The 17,257-nt window shown below is 45.1% G+C and overlaps 2 protein-coding genes across 3 annotated transcripts in view; both read left to right on the top strand.

Moving 5' to 3' along the window:
* Positions 1-3,031: 3,031 nt before the first annotated feature.
* LOC137348957 (zinc finger protein ZFP2-like) lies at positions 3,032-15,880 on the top strand. 2 transcript variants are annotated; one of them, XM_068014195.1, is made up of 4 exons: positions 3,032-3,106; positions 3,826-3,946; positions 9,537-10,764; positions 15,057-15,880. In XM_068014195.1, the coding sequence occupies exon 3, from the start codon at positions 9,653-9,655 to the stop codon at positions 10,514-10,516; it is 864 nt and encodes a 287-aa protein (XP_067870296.1). In that variant the 5' UTR covers positions 3,032-3,106; positions 3,826-3,946; positions 9,537-9,652; the 3' UTR covers positions 10,517-10,764; positions 15,057-15,880. The 2 variants fall into 2 exon arrangements, with proteins under 2 accessions (XP_067870296.1, XP_067870297.1); XM_068014196.1 differs by lacking the exon at positions 3,826-3,946 and having other exon boundaries at positions 3,035-3,106.
* LOC137348548 (zinc finger protein 91-like) overlaps positions 3,106-17,257 on the top strand; it is a 103,481-nt gene continuing 89,329 nt past the window's right edge. Inside the window, exon 1 of the mRNA XM_068013849.1 lies at positions 3,106-3,350. The gene's annotated coding sequence lies outside the window, so the exon portion shown is untranslated. The remainder of the gene's footprint in view (positions 3,351-17,257) is intronic.

The following is a 17,257-nucleotide window of genomic DNA, read 5'->3' as shown; positions in this document are numbered from 1 at the left end:
GTTTCATATTTGTGATGCATTAGGGCACTTATCGTAATCGTTTTTGTTTTTATTCCATGACACTGGGTCAAGTTCACCTCAATTTGTTCATGGGATGACGGTGTCGTTGGCCAGGCCAGAATTTATTGCCCATCTGTAATTGCCCTTGAGAAGGTGGTGGTGAGCTGCCTCCTTGACCTGCTGCTGTCTGTGTGGGGTGCAGATACACCAACAGTGCTGTTAGGAAGGGAGTTGCAGGATTTTGACCCAACGACAGTGAAGGAACGGCGATATAGTTCCAAGTCAGGATGGTGTGTGGGTTAGAGGGGAAATTGCAGATTGTGGTGTTTCCATGCATCTGTTGCTCCTTGTCCTTCGAATTGGTAGAGGTTGCGGGTTTGGAAAGTGCTGTTGAAGAAGGCTTGGTGAGTTGCTGTCGTGCATCTTGAATATGGTACACACTGCTGCCACTGTACGTTAGTGATGAGGGATTGAATATTGAAGGTAGTGGCTGGGGTGCTAATCAAGTGGGCTGCTTTGTCCTGGATGGTGTTGAGCTTCTTGAGTGTTATTGGAACTGCACCTATCCAGGCAAGTGCAGAGTATTCCATCACACTCCTGACTTGTACCTTGTAGATAGTGGACAGGCATTGCGGAGACTGGAGGTGAGTTACTCGCCACAGAATTGCCAGCCTCTAACCAGCTCTTGCAGCCACAGTATTTATGTGGCTGGTCCACTTAAGTTTCTGGTCAATGGTGACCCTCAGGATGTTGATAGTAGCTGACGATAATGGCACTGAACATCAAGGGGAGATATTTGAATTCTCTCTTGTTGGAGATGGTCATTGCCTGGCACTTGTATGATGCAAATGTTACTTGCCACTTATCAGCCCAGCCTGGATGTTGTCCAGGTCTTGCTGCAACTGGACACGGGCTGTTTCAGTATCTGAGGAGTTACGAATGGTGCTGAACATGTCCAATCATCAGCGAACATCCCCACTTCTGGCATTATGATGGAGGGAACATCATTGATGAAGCAGCTGATGATGGTTGGGCCTAGGTCACTACCCTGAGGAACCCCTGCAGTGATATCCTGGGACTGAGATGATTGACCTCCAACAACCACAACCGTCTTTGTGTTAGGTATGACAACAACCAGCTGAGAGTTTCCCCCCTGATTCCCATTGACTCCAGTTTTGCTTGGGCTTCTTGATACCATACTCGGTCAACTGTTGCCTTGATATCAAGGGCAGTCACTCTCACCCCACCTCTGGAGTTCAACTCTTTTGTCCATGTTTGAACCAAGGCTGTAATGAGGTCAGGAGCTGAGTGACTCTGGCAGAACCCAAACTGAGAGTCAGTGAGAAGGTTATTCCTGAACAAGTGCTGCTTGACAGCACTGTCGATGATCCCTTCCATCACTTTCCTGATGATCAGGAGTGGACTAATAGGGTGGTAATTGGCCAGGTTGAATTTGTCCTGCTTTTTGTGTACAGAACATATCTGGACAATTTTCCACATTGCCAGGTATATGCCAGTGTTGTAAATGTACTGGAACAGCTTGGCTAGGGGCACGGCTAGTTCTGGAGCACAAGTCTCTAGTATCAATGCCGGAATGTTTCAGTGACCAGTGCCTTCAGCCATTTCTTGATATCATGTGGAAAGAATTGGATTGGCTGAAGACGGGCATCTGTGATGCTGGGGACCTTAGGAGCTGAAGATGGCTGCAAATGCTTCAGCCTTGTCTTTTGCTCTGATGTGCTGGGCTCCCCCATCATTGAGGATGGGGATATTTGTGGAACTTCCTCCTCTCTGTTAGTTGTTTGATTGTCCACGGCCATTCATGACTGGATGTAGCAGGACTGCACAGCTTAGATCTGATCCATTGGTTATGGGATTGCTAAGCCCTGTCTATTGCATGCTGCTTGTGCTGTTTGGCATGAAAGTAGTCCTGTGTTGTAGCTTCAACAGGCTGACACCTCATTTTTAGGTATGCCTGGTGCTGCACTCTTTATGGAACCAGGGTTGGTCCTTCAACTTGGTGGTAATGGTAGAGTGGCGGATTTCCCAAGCCACGGAGTTACAGATTGTGGTCGAATACAATTCTGCTGCTGCTGATGGCCCATAGCGCCGCTTGGATTCCCATTGTGAGTTTCTAGATCTGTTCAAAATCTATCCCCTTGCTTCCCCCAGTGCTTCTTCCAATTGGTATTCAACCATGGAGAAACACTGATTCATCAGCTGAGGTAGGGGGGTGCGGCCGTAGGCGGTAATCAGCAGGAGGTTTCCTTGCCCATTTCTGACCTGGTGCCATGAGACTTCATGGGGTCCGGAGTCACTGTTGAGGAGTCCCAGGGCAACTACCTCCCGCCACTGTGTATATCCACTGTGCCGCCACCTCTGGTGGGTCTGTCCTGCTGCTGAATATGACTATGTCAGGCCATTGCTTGACGAGTCTGTTGGACAGGTCTCGCAATTTTGGGACAAGCCCCCAGCCTGTTAGTCAGGAGGACGGCAGACGACAAGGCTGGATTTGCCGTTGTCGTTTCTGGTGCCTAGGCCATTGCTGGGTTTCATTCCTTTTCTTAGACTTTATGGTGGTTTGATGCAACTGAATGGCTTGCTAGACCATTTCAGAGGGCAGCTGTGAGTCAACGACATTGCTGAACAGGTAGTGAAAAAGGCACAATCTTAATTTAATGACCAAAAAATGAATTTTCACTTCATCATTTGGAGTTTTTAACCATGGTGTGTTTACTCGGAACTGCCCGGGGATGAGAAAGTGCCCTTTCAATGACTACACTACCTCAGAGAGTAATGGCAGATTGATTACCTAGAATTCCTCGCGGGTCAGATAGTCCCCTAGGAAAGACGAAAGGAAACCAGTGCGTCGGCGCGGTGGGGAGGGGGAGGAAATTGCTGGGCAGTGCCCCGAGCATGCGCAGTCCATTGGTGAAGACTGACTGCAGTGGAACAGGCGGCTCAGGAGGAGATTGTGGGTGCAGAGGAGAAATTGGAGCCGTTGCTGGGCTGGGAAGGTTCATCAACACCTAGGATAGGCCTGAGCCCCCGAATAAGTGCTCCGTGGTGACAGGCCCGGGGATGAGGGGACGCTGGCCGCCATCTTGTGAGTTGGAGTCAGGGCACAGCGGGGAGACGTGCCTTCTTCCGCTGGCAGGCCCGGGTTACCCTGGCAACCTTCCGCCATCTTCGTAGAGGAAGGAGGGCGCACGCGTGGCCATCTTGATGAGGGAGAGAGTGGGCGGGGCTTCAGGGTCAAAAGCGAAAATCTGGGTGGAAAGAGAAATTGCTCGAAATCCTCAGCTGGTCAGACAGCATCTGTGGACAGAGAAACAGAGTTAACGATTCAGGTCAGTAACTTTTCATCAGAAGTGGGAAAGTTGGAGATGTAACAGGCTTTAAACAAATGCAGAGGCAAGGAAAGGGGGAGGGGATGGGGAGGGGGAGGAAAGAACAAAAGGGGTCAGTGATAGGGTCGAAGGCAGAAGAGATTAAATAGCAACAGAGAGGATGGTGCAAGACAGAAGAACATGGTAATGGGACAGATAAAGAAACACAAGATGACTTTAGAGGATACGTAACTGGCAGCAGCAGAATCATTACCAACACTTGCTGCAAGTCTGAAAAAATAGGAGCAGTGGTTCTGATCTGAAATTGTTGATCTCAATGAGTCTGGAAGAGACGATCATTGACTCATTTCTTTTGTCACTCTGCACTCTGGGGGTTTCTCACCATTTTCTCTCCTCCTACATTTAAAGACGCCCCCTGCCCAGTTGTGAATTTCTATCCTGGACTGACAGTGATAGCTTCTGTACCCTTTTACAGGGTATTAGAAGGGGAGGATTTGCAGACTGAAAGCTCAAACCAAACATCACATCAAGCTCTGACAGTCACTCGATTCATCAGGACCTGAATATCATTGGCCTTTGAATGTTGAAGCAAAAAGGTTTGTGTGCTCTGTCTGTGGGAAAAGGTTTCCAGTATCAGTGGGACTGGAAAAGCACTGAGATTAGATCACACCTGGAGTAGTGTGTTCAGTTCTGGACACCAGACAACAGGAGGGATATATTGGCCTTTGAGGGAGTGCAGTGCAGATTTACCTGAATGATACCTGGATTCCAAGAGTTGAATTAGAAGGAGAGTTTACACAAATATGTCATACTGTCATTATGGCTGAGACGTAGGCCATTCAGCCCATTGAATCCATGCCAAATCTCTGTCAAGTAATCTAATCAGTCTCATTCTCCTGCTCTGCTCCCACACGTTTATTTCCCTCAAGTGCCTATCCAATTTGCTTTGGAAATCAGTGATTGTCTCTGTTTCCACCACCCTTGGAGGCAGCAAGATCAAGGTCATTATCACTCACTGTTTAAAAAAAGCTTCTAGCTCACATCCCCCCGATATCTCTTGCCCAAAGACTTAAATCTGTGCCCCCTAGTCCTTGTACCATCAGCTAATGGGAATAGCTTTTGTTTGTCGACCTTATCTAAACCTATCATAATCTTGTACACCTCCTTTACTTCAAGGAGAACAACTCCAGCTTCTTCAACCTAGCCTTGTAGCTAAATTCCCCTCTCCCGAGAACCATTCTGGTAAATCTTCTATGCACCCTGTCAAGGACCTTCACATCCTTCTGAAAGCATGGTGACCAGAACTGGATGCAGAAACTCTCGTTGTGGCCGAACCAGAGCTTTATAAAGAATATATATATATTCTTCACTAACTACTCTCTCAATATGTCCTGGCACTTTCAAAGATCAATGGACATGCACTCCCAGGTCCTTCTGTTCCTGCACACTCTTTTAAACTTTGCCATTAACTATATAATACCTTTCCCTATTTGTTCTGCCAAAATGCTACAAGAGCAGGTCAACAACACTCAAGAAGTTCGACACCATCCAGACAAAGCAGCCCACTCGATCGGCACCCCCATCCACCACCTCCTTACACATTCAATCCCTCCACCACTGGTGTACAGTGGCAGCAATCTGTACCATGTATAAGATGCACTGCAGCAACTTACCAAGGCCTCCCCCGACAGCACCCGCGACCTCTACCACCTGGAAAGACAAGGGCAGCAGATGCATGGGAACACCACCACCTGCAAGTTCCCCTCCAAGCCACACACCATCCTGCCTTGGAACTATATCACCGTTCCTTCACTATCACTGGGTCAAAATCCTGGAAGTCCCTTCTTAACAGCACTGTGTACCGACACCACACAGACTGCAGCAGTTCAAATAGGCGGCTCACCAACAAGGGCATTTCGGGATGGGTAATAAAAGTTGTCCTTGCCAGCAATGCTGATATCCCATGAAAGAGTAAAAAAAGAGCCTCCAGCCAATCTAATCACCTCGCACCACGCTACCCTCATATCCCTCTATTCCCTTCAACCTCAAGCCTCCCCTTAAATGCATCATTGCCATCTGCTTCAATCACTCCATGTGGCAGTGATCTCCACATTCTCACCTCTCTGAGTAGAGAAATTCCTCCTAAATTCTTTATTTGACATTTTAATTTCTATCTTATATTGCTGACCCCTTGTTCCGACCTACTTATAATTTTGAAGACCTTTATCCGATCTCCTATTTTCCAGAGAAAGGAGACCCAGCCTGAAAAATCTTGTTGGATAGTTACATCCTCTCTGGTGACATCTTTCTAAATCTATTCTGCTTTTTCTTCAGTGCTTCAATTGCCTTTTTATTAATGGAGACCAGAACTGCACACAGCCCTTCAAGTGTGGGATTGGGGGTAATATACTGCAATGGATTGAGAATTGGTTAACAGACAGAAAGCAGAGAGTAGGAATAAATGGGTCATTCTCAGGATGGCAGGCTGTTACTCGTGGGGTATTGCAAGGATCAGTGCTTGGGCCATAGCTGTTTACAATCTATATAAATGACTTGGATATGGGGACCAATTGCAATATTTCCAAATTTGCTGATGACACAAAGCTACATGGCAATGTAAGTTATGAGGAGGATACAAGGAGGCTTCAAGGGGATTTGGACAGGCTAAGTGAATGGGCACGAACATGGCAGATGGAATATAATGTCAATAAGTCTGCGTGGGTTTTCTCCGGGTGCTCCGGTTTCCTCCCACAAGCCGAAAGACTTGCAGGTTGATAGGTAAATTGGCCATTATAAATTGTCACTAGTATAGGTAGGTGGTAGGGAAATATAGGAACAGGTGGGGATGTTTGGTAGGAATATGGGATTAGTGTAGGATTAGTATAAATATGTGGTTGATGTTCGGCACAGACTTGGTGGGCCGAAGGGCCTGTTTCAGTGCTGTATCTCTAATCATAATCAAGTGTGAAGTGAGCCACTTTGGTAGAAAAAACAAAAAGGCAGAGTATTTCTTAAATGGTGAGAGGTTGGTACGTGTTAATGTCCAAAGAGACCTGGGTGTCCTTGTTCATGAGTCACTAAATGCTGGTATGCAGGTGCAGCAAGCAATTAAGAAGGCTAATGGTATGTTGGCCTTCATTGCAAGGGGATTTGAGTCCAGCAGTAAAGATGTATTGCTTCAATTGTATAAAGCATTGGTGAGACCTCGGCTGGAGTATTGTGTTCAGTTTTGGTCTCCTTATCTAAGGATGGATATAGTTGCCAAAGAGGGATTGCAACAGAGGTTCACCAGACGAACCCCTGTGGGATTGTCTTATGAGGAGAGATTGCAGAAACTGGGCCTGTATTCTCTGGAGTTTCAAAGAATGAGAGGTGAAACTTACAAAATTCTTACAGGGCCTGACAGGGTGGATGTTACCTCTGGCTGGTGAGCCGAGAATCAGGGAACATAGTCTCAGAATAAGAGGTAGGCCACTTAAGACTGAGATGAGGAAGAATTTCTTCACTCAGAGGGTGGTGAATCTTTGGAATTCTCTACCCCAGAGGGCTGTGGAAGCTCAATCATTGAGCATGCTGAAGACAGAAGTCGATAGATTTCTGGATACTGATGAGGGAAATGGGGATAGTGGGGATAAATAGCGTAGAGGTAGATGATCAGCCATGATCTGTTTGAATGGTGGTGCAGGGTCGATGGGCTGAATGGCCTACTCCTGCTCCTATTTCCTATGATCCTATGTGCTCCGGGCACCGCCCTTTCGGAAAGATGCGAGGGCATTGGAGAAGGTGCAGAAAAGATTCACGAGAATGGTTCCAGGGATGAGGAACTTCAGTTACGTGACTGGGTTGGGGAAGTTGTGACCGTTTTCCTTGGAGACGAGAAGGTTGAAAGGAGATTTGATAGAGGTGTTCAAAATCAGGAGGGGTCTGGACAGAGTAGATCGGGAGTAACTTCCATTGGTGGAGGGATCGAGAAGGAGAGGGCACAGATTTAAAGTCATTGGCAAAAGCAACAATGGCAACATGAGGAAAATCTTTCTCACGCAGCAAGTGGTTAGGATGTGGAATGCACTGCCTGAGAGTGTGGTGGAGGCAGGTTCAATTGAGCTGTTCAAGAGGGAGTTGGATTGTTATGTGAAAAGGAAGAATATGCTGTGTGAGAAAGCGGGAGAGTGGCAGTGGTAAATTGCTCTTTCGGAGAGCTAGTGCAGACACAATGGACTGAATGGCCTCCTCCTGTGTTGTAAGAATTCTGTGGTCTAAACAAGGTTCTCTATAAATTTAATAGTACCTCCCTGCTGTTGGATTAAATTCCTCTCGATGAAACTGGGGATTTCCTTTGTTCTATTGTAGTCTTATAAACGTGTCGCTCCTTTCAGTGATTTCTGTGAGTGTATTCCAGATCTCTTGCTCCTCTACTCCATTTAATTTCTTTCATTCTGTTTACAATTTATATCAATGACTTGGATGAAGGGACTGAATGTCTGGTAGCATAATTTGCTGATGACACCAAGATAGGAAGGAAAGTAAGTTGTCGAGGAGGTAAAGAGTCTACAAAGTGATATAGATAGCTTAAGTGAGTGGGAAAGAAATAGGCAGGTGGAGTATAATGTAGGGAAATGTGAACTTGTTCACTTTGGCAGGAAGAATAAAAAAGCAGTATACGATTTAAATGGAGAGAGATTGCAGAACTCGGTGGTACAGAGGGATCTGGGTGTCCTGGTACATGAATCACAAAAGTTTAATATGCAGGTACAGCAAGTGATTAGGAAGGCAAATGGAATGTTGGTGTTTATTCCAAGGGGAATCGTGTGTAAAAGTAGGGAGGTTTTACTGCAGCTGTACAGGGCCTTGGTGAGACCATATAGAATCGTAGAAAATTTGCGGCACAGAAAGAGGCCACTTGGCCCATCGTGTCTGTACCGGCTGAATAATGAGCCACTCAGCCAAATCACACTTTCCAGCATTTGGTCTCTAGCCCTGCAGGCACTTGAGGTGCATATCCAGACTTCTTTTCAATGGGTTGAGGGTTTTTGCCTCTACCAGCCTTTCAGGCAGTGAGTTCCAGACCTCCCACCACCCCCTGGGTGAAAAAACATTTCCTCATCTCCCCTCTAATATTCCTACCAATCACTTTAAATCTATGCCCCCGAGTCACTGACCTCTCTGCTAAGGTAAATAGACCCTTCACCTCCACTCTATCCAGGCCTCTCATAATTTTGTATATTTCAATCAGATCTCCACTCAGCCTCCTCTGTTCCAAGGAGAACAACCCCAGCCGATCCAATCTTTCCTCATGGCTGCATTTTTCCAGTCCTGGCAACATCCTCATAAATCTCCTCTGTACCCTCTCTGGTGCAATTACATCCTTTCTGTAATGAGGTGACTAGAACTGCACACAATACTCATGTTGTGGCCTAACCAATGATTTATACAGTTCCAGCATAACCTCCCTGCTCTTATATTCTATACCTCGGCTAATAAAGGAAAGGATTCCATATGCTTTCTTAACCACCTTATCGACCTGTCCTGCTACCTTCCGGGATCTGTGGACATTCACTCACTTCCTTTACACCTCTGAGTATTCTCCCATTAATTGTATACTCCTTTGCTTTGTTTGACCTCCCCAGATGCATCACCTCACACTTCTCCAGGTTGAATTCCATTTACCACTTTTCTGCCCACCTGACCATTCCATTGATTTCTTCCTGCAGTGTTCAGCCGTCCACTTCGCTATCAACCATACGGCCAATTTGTATCATCTTCAAACTTCTTGATCACGCCCCCTATATTTATATCCAAATTGTTAATATATACCACAAAAAGCAGTGGACCCAGTACTGAGCCCTGCGGAACTCCACTGGAAACCGTCCTCCAGTCGCTAAAAAACACCTGCCAGCAATTACTCTTTGTTTCCTGCCACTGAGCCAATTTTGTGTCCAGCTTGTTACATTCCCCTGGATCCCAGGGGCTTTGTCTTGTCTAGGTCCAGACCAGGTGGCAGCTCCATTCACTGAAGGATGTTAGTGAACCAGTTGGGGGTTGTACGACAATCCACCAGCTTTCATGGTCAACTTTTCCGAGTGTCGGCCCCTCAAATGACCAGATTCATTCAGCTCAATTTCACATCCTGCTTGTATGTTTTTGTGGGTTCCATCTCACGTTTCCTTTTTCCTTTTTTAAATTCAGTTTGCAGGATATTAGAAGGGAAGTATGGACAGGCAGGAAACTCAAACCAAACTTCACATCAAGATCTGACAGAGATGCTCAATTCATCGGTATCTTAATATCATTGGTCTTTGAACATGAAAGCAAAATGCTGTGGTGGGGAAAAACCATACACGTGTTCTGTGTGTGGACGAGGCTTCAGTCGATCATCTGGCCTGTCAAAACACAAGCGCAGTTACACCGGTGAGAAACCGTGTAAATGTGGGGACTGTGGGAGGGGATTTAATTACCCGTTTGAGCTGGAAAGTCATCGACGCACTCATACCGGGGAGAGACCATTCACCTGCTCTGTGTGTGGGAAGGGATTCACTCATCCATCCACCCTGCAGACACACCAGCGAGTTCACACTGGGGAGAAGGGGTTCACTTGCTCCGTGTGTGGGAAGAGATGCATGTTTTACTGTGCCCTGCTGAGATACCAGCAAGTTCACAATGACAAGAGACAGTTTAATTGTGCTGACTGTGACAAGAGCTTTAAGAGCCCATATATACTGAGGGAGCACCAGCGCATTCACACTGGTTACACACCATTCAGCTGCTCTCACTGTGGGAAGAGGTTCGGGCGAATGTCCAGCCTGTTGATACACCAGCGAGTTCACACCGGGGAGAGACCATTCACCTGCTTTGAGTGTGGAAAGGGATTCACTGATTCATCCAGCCTGCTGATACACCAGCGAGTTCACACTGGGGAGAGGCCGTTCAAATGCCCAGACTGTGGGAAGTGCTATAAAAGTGCTGGGGAGCTGATGCATCATCAGCCAGTTCACACTGAGGAGAGACCGTTCGGATGCTCTTACTGTGGGACTGGCTTCAGGCGATCAGCTGACCTCACTGTACACCAACGTACTCACACTGGGGAGAGGCCATTCAGCTGTTCCATCTGTGGGAAGGGATTTGCTCGTTCATGCAACCTGCTGAGACATCAGCAAGCTCACAAGTGACTGCAGGAGGTGAATTCTGTTGTTAGTCAGATCACAGACTGAACCGTGTTCATTGGGATCTGTTCCTGCTCATGTTAATGAACTCCAGCCCAGTTATAGGGGCTAATATTCTGGACAATTGCCAAATCAGCTTTCTGTGAAACACACAGTGTGCCAATTCTTTTTAACATCTCTAAGACAAGATAGTTCCTTTTGAAATGCTGTCCCTGGCAGCGTGTGTACAGCAAGATCACACAAAGAGCAATGAGGTGAGTGACCGATTAATCAAGTTAATATGGTGGTGCTGGTTGAAGCAGGAATGTTTGTCCCACTACACCAGGACATCACTTTGAATACTGTTGTGGGGGGGTGGGGGGTGGCCTCTCAGGGAAAAGCAGCAACAGCCAAGTTCGTGGCACCATGGATGGCTCTGCTGCACAGCAAAGGAGGGAAAAGACTGGGTGATCCATAGTGATAGGAGATTCAATTGTAAGGGGAACAGACATGTTTCTGTGGCTGCATACAAAACTCCAGGATGGTATGTTGCCTCTTGTTGCTCGGGTCAAGGATGTCTCAGAGTGGCTGCAGGACATTTTGAAGGGGGAGGGTGAACAGCTAATGGTTGTGGTACATGTTGGTACCAACAACATTGGTCGAAAAAGGATGAGGTCCTGCAAGATGAATTTAAGGAGTTAGGAGCTAAATTTAAATACAGGACCTCAAAGGTAGTAATCACAGGATCTCAATGGTGCAGGAGGGAGGGATTTAGATTCCTGGGACATCGGGACTGGTTCTGGGGAAGGTGGGACCTGTACAAGCATGATGGGTTACACCCAGGTAGGACGGGAACCGATATCCTCAGAGGGGTATTTGCTAGTGCAGTTGGGGAGGATTTAAACTACAATGGCAGGGGGATGGGAACCTGAGCAAGGAGAATGAGGAGGAGGAAACAAGGATAGAAATGAAAAACAAGAAACAAAAAGGCAAAAGTGGAAGGCATAGAAATCAAGGTCAAGAAACAAATCGGGCCAGAGTGCAAAATAATGCTAAGATGACTAAGAATGTTAAAAAGACAAGCCTAAAGGAATTGTGTCTCAATGCGTGGAGTATTCGCAATAAGGTAGGTGAATTAACTGCACAAATAGATGTCAATGGATACAATATAGTTGCAATTACGGACACATGGCTGCAGGGTGGCCAAGGATGGGAACTGAACATCCAAGGGTATTCAATATTTTGGAAGGACAGGCAAAAGGGAAAGGAGGTGGAGTAGCGTTGTTAGTAAAAGAGGAAATCAATACAATAGTGAGGAAGGATATTAGCTCAGAGAATCCTGATGTGGAAACTGTATGTGTGGAGCTAAGAAACCACCAAAGGGCAGAAAACGTTAGTGGGGATTGTATATAGCCCCCCAAACAGCAGTGATGATGCAGAGGATGGCATTAAACAGGAAATTAGAGACGCTTGCAATAAGGGTGCAACTGTAATTATGCTTGATTTTAATCTACAAATAGATTGAGCAAACCAAATTAGCAATAATACTATAGAGGAAGAATTCCTGGAGTGCGTACGTGATGGTTTTTTGGACCAATACATTGAGGAACCAACTTGAGAACAGGCCATCCCCGACTGGGTATTGTGTAATGAGAAAGGATTAGTTAACAATCTTGTTGTGCTGGGTCCCTTGGGGAAGAGCGACCATGACATGATAGAATTCTTCATTAAGCTGGAGAGTGAAAGAGTTGATTCCGAGACTAGGGTCCTGAATCTAAATAAAGGAAACTATGAAGGTATGAGGCGGGAGTTGGCTATGATAGATTGGGGAACGTTACTTAAAGGGTTGACAGTGGATAGGCAATGGCTAGCATTTAAAGAGCGCATGGATGAATTTCAACAATTGTTCATTCCTGTCTGGTGCAAAAATAAAACCGAAAGGATGGCTCAACCCTGGCTTACAAAAGAAATTAGGGATAGTCTTAGATCCAAGGAGGAGAAATATAAAATGGCCAGAGCAAGCAGCAAACCTGAGGATTGGGAGCAGTTTAGAATTCAGCAAAGGAGGACAAAGGGATTGATTAAGAAGGGGAAAATAGAGTATGAGAGTAAGCTTGCAGAGAACATTAAAAACTGACTGTAAAAGCTTCTATAGATATGTGAAGAGAAAAAGATTAGTGAAGACAAATGTGGGTCCCTTACAGTCAGAAACGAGGGAATTTATAATGGGGAACAAAGAAATGGCTGACCAATTAAATACACACTTTGGTTCTGTCTTCACCAAGGAGGACACAAATTACCTCCCAGAAATGTTGGGGAACATAGGGTCCAGTGAGATGGAGGAACTGTATGAAATCAGTTTTAATAGGGAAATGGTGTTGGGGAAATTGATGGGATTGAAGGCCGATAAATCCCCAAGGCCTGATAATCTACATCCCAGAGTACTTAAGGAAGTGGCCCTAGAAATAGTAGATGCATTTCTGGCCATTTTTTCAAAACTCTATAGACTCTGGAACAGTTCCAATGGATTGGAGGGTAGCTAATGCAACCCCACTATTTTAAAAAGGAGGTAGAGAGAAAACAGGGAATTATAGACCGGTTAGCCTGACATCAGTCGTGGGGAAAATGCTAGAGTCTATTATAAAAGATGTAATCGCAGAGCACTTGGAAAACAGTGACAGGATCGGACAAAGTCAACATGGATCTACGAAAGGGAAATCGTGCTTGACAAATCGACTGGAATTTTTTGAGGATGTAAGTAGAATAGATAAGGGAGAACCAGTGGATGTGGTGTATTTGGACTTTCAGACAGCTTTTGATAAGGTCCCACATAAGAGGTTAGTGTGCAAAATTAAAGCTCATGGGATTGGAGATAATATACCGGCACGGATAGAGAACTGGTTGGCAGACAGGAAACAAAGAGAAGGAATAAACGGGTCTTTTTCTGAATGGCAGGCAGTGACTAGTGGGGTACCGCAGGGATCAGTGCTAGGACCCCAGCTATTCACAATATATATTAATGATATAGATGAGGGAATTAAATGTAATATATCCAAGTTTGCAGACGACACAAAGCTGGGTGGGAGTGTCAGCTGTGAGGAGAATGCAGAGAAGCTCCAGTATGATTTGAACAGGTTGAGTGAGTGGGCAAATACATGGCAGATGCGATACAGTGTGGATAAATGTGAGGTTATCCACTTTGGTGGCAAAAACAGAAAGGCAGATTATTAGCTGAACAGTGACAGATTGGGAAAAGGGGAGGTGCAGCGAGACCTGGGTGTCCTTCTGCATCAGTCGCTGAAGGTAAGTATGCAGGTGCAGCAGACAGTTAAGAAAGCAAGTGGTATGTTGGCCTTCTAGCGAGAAGATTTGAGTACAGGAGCAGGGATGTCTTGCTGCAATTATACAAGGCCTTGGTGAGACCACAACCGGAGTATTGTGTGCAGTTTTGGTCTCCTTATCTGAGGAAGGATGTTCTTGCTATGGAGGGAGTCAGTGAAGGTTCACCAGACTGATTCCTGGGATGGCAGGACTGACGTACGAAGAGAGATTGGGTCAATTTAAGCTTGTATGTGCTTGAGTTTAGAAGAATGAGAGGGGATCTCATAGATACCTACAAAATTCTAACAGGACTGGATAGACTAGATGCAGGGAGGATGTTCCCAATGATGGGGGAGTCCAGGACCAGGGGTCACAGTCTAAGGATAAGGGGTAAGCCATTTAGAACTGAGATGAGGAGAGATTTCTTCACTCAGAGATTGGTGAACCTGTGGAATTCTCTACCACGGAAAGCAGTTGAGGCCAAATCATTAAATATATTCAAGAAAGAGTTAGATATAGTTCTTGGGACTAAAGGGATCAAGGGATGCGGGCAGAAAGCGGGAACAGGTACTGAGTTTGGATGATCAGCCATGATTGTATTGAATGGGGAGCAGGCTCGAAGGGGCGAATGGCCTACCTTTTCTCCAATTTTTCTGTGTTTCTATTTCCCTTGTGGACAGTATGTGGAGTTGGTGAAGTCTCCTGAGATGAGAGTGGAGCTGTCGGGCCTGTGTGTACCTTGAACAATTGCCGTCAGCGATCTTTCCTCGTAATCCACTGATGTTATATCTGCACTAAAATAGCTTTAAGTATAAATTCTAATTTAATATTTAGAATAAAACTACAAATGGACTGTAATAGAGAAAAACATTTCTTAAAACCATAAAATATAGGAGCAGGAGTAGGCCATTTGGTCCCTCCAGCCTGCTCCGCCATTCAATAAGATCACAGCTGATCTGATTGTAGCCTTCACTCCGTTTTCCTCCCTGCCCCCCATAGCCCTCAACTCCCCTAAAGTTCAAAAATCTGTCTCCCTCAGCCTTAAATATATTAAATGAATTGGCCTCCACAGCTCTTTGAGGTAGAAAATTCCAAAGATTCACAACCCTCTGTGAGAGGTAATTCCTCCTGATCACTGTCAAAAATGGGAGATTCCTTATTCTGACACTATCCCTGACGCCCCCCTCCCCCTGCCCCATGTTTGTTCAGAGATTGCTTATATTTCTTTTCTAAAATATGTTTGAAGGACTTACAGCTGAATTATGGACATAGATTCGTCTGGAATCTTGAAGAAGCTGAACTTTGTGGGGGTTTTTAAAAGTTCCCTGAAGGTTTGGAATGAGATTATACAGTTACTGGAAGGCACCTGTTTTCAAAGATCCCAGCAGGGCTTGTTTTGACTTGGAGAGCTGTTTGCAGAGAAATGACAAGCCAAGATTTATAGATGTCATTTGACTGGACTTCTGAAAGGTTTTGGTTTCAATTTGAACTGTTAAAAAAGGACAGTTGGTGTTTCTGCCTGGACAGAAGAAAATCAGCTCATCTTTCTCTTGAAAAGAAATCCTGCATCAAGAGATTCCTATTTTACCTGTATTTGAAGAAAGCCTGCACGTTAAAAGAACTTGCATGTCAAATGTGTGAAACTGAAACCTTTGTTGCTGCATTTCCTGCTGTCAGACTTGTTTGAAGCCTTCTGTCGCTGCATCTCTTAGAAAGCCTACCCAAACTGATCATCAACTCACCTGGAAAGAACTGTTCCAGGAAGAGCCCATTGACAGCCGCCAAAGCCTTTGGGACACCTCACTGAAACAAAGGACATCTTTCCATACCTTCTTTTCAACCTAAGTTTTTTAAAAATTCCTTTTAGTTCCTTGTAACAGCTTTAACCGAAAATCCCCTTTTTTCCCTGCTTTACCAGTCGTGTATGTATGTGTGTGTGGGGGCTAGGATAAATAAGGGGCTTTAATATTCCAATTTGTATGTATGTTCTACATCATTGCTGGTTAAAACGTGGTTCGTTATACACTGTAATTTTGTTATTTATTAAAGAAACCTGGTTGGTGTGCTTTATTCTGGGAAAAACTAGAGTATATGATTGACAGTTTCGGTAAGTGGGAAAATTTAAATGTATGCAGTGACCTATGGAGAAGTGGGACTGAATTAACAGTGCACTCCTCCCACCTTGGTCATAACAAGTTCTAGATTCTCCCATGTGGGGAAACATCCTCTCAGTATCTACCTTGTCAAACCCTCAGGATCTTGTATGTTTCAATAAGATCATCTCTCATTCTTCTAAACTCCAATGAGTATCGGCCCATCCTGCTCAACTGTTCCTCATGAGACAACCCTTCATCCTAAGAAACAACCGTGTGAACCTTCTCTGAACTGCCACCAATGCAAGTATATCCCTCCTTAAATAAGGAGACAAAAACTATACACAATACTCTTGGTGTGTTCTCACTAACACCCTGTACATTTGTAGCAAGACTTTCTTACTTTTATACTCCATCCCTCTTGCAATAAGGGCCAACATTACATTTGCCTTCCTAATTATTTGCTGTATCTGCATACTAACTTTTTGTGATTCATGTATGAGGACACTCAGATCCCTGTGTATAACAGCATGTTGTAGTTTCTCTCCATTTAAATAATATTTTGTTTTTCTATTCTTCCTATTAAGGGGGATAAGTTCACATTTTCCCACAAATTTACTCTACTGCCAATTCTTTCCCACTCTCTTAACCTATCTATATCCCGTTGCAGACTGTTTGTGTCCTCCTCACAACTTGCTGTCCCTTTGTATCGTCAACAGATTTGGCTACACACTTGTTCCCTTCATCCAATTCATTAATATAGATTGTAAATAGTTGAGGCCGAAGTACTGATTCATGTGGGACCCCACTAGTTACAATTTGCCAACCTGAAGGTGACCCATTTTCCTGACTTTTTGTTTTCTGTTAGTTGGTCAATCCTCTATCCGTGCTCATTTATTACTCCTAACACAATAGGCTCCTACCTACCTTTTGTGGCACCTTATCAAATGCCTTTTGGAAATCCAAATACACGACATCTACTGGTTCCCCTTTATCCATCCAGGGAGCATTTGACTGAGTGTGGCATCATGGAGCTCCAGCAAAATTGGAGTCAATGGGAATCGGGAAGAAAACTCTCCGCTGGTCCTAGGGTCCTAGGCCCAACCATCTTCAGCTGCTTCATCAATGATCTTCCTTCAATTATAAGGTCAGAAGTGGGGATGTTCACGGATGATTGCACAATGTTCAGCACCATTCGTGACTCCTCAGATACTGAAGCAGTTCGTGTAGAAATGCAGCAAGACCTGGACAATATCCAGGCTTGGGCTGATAAGGGCCGGGCAATGACCATCTCCAACAAGAGAGAATCTAAACAACTCTCCTTGATATTCAACAGCATTACCATCGCTGAATC

The sequence above is a fragment of the Heterodontus francisci genome, chromosome 34 (genome assembly GCF_036365525.1).
Source record: "Heterodontus francisci isolate sHetFra1 chromosome 34, sHetFra1.hap1, whole genome shotgun sequence".
NCBI lineage: Eukaryota > Metazoa > Chordata > Chondrichthyes > Heterodontiformes > Heterodontidae > Heterodontus > Heterodontus francisci.
This window is presented reverse-complemented; position numbering and strand designations above follow the sequence as displayed.

Excerpts from the sequence above, each read along its gene's own strand:
- LOC137348957 (XM_068014195.1), top strand. The coding sequence starts at position 9,653 with ATGAAAGCAAAATGCTGTGGTGGGGAAAAACCATACACGTGTTCTGTG.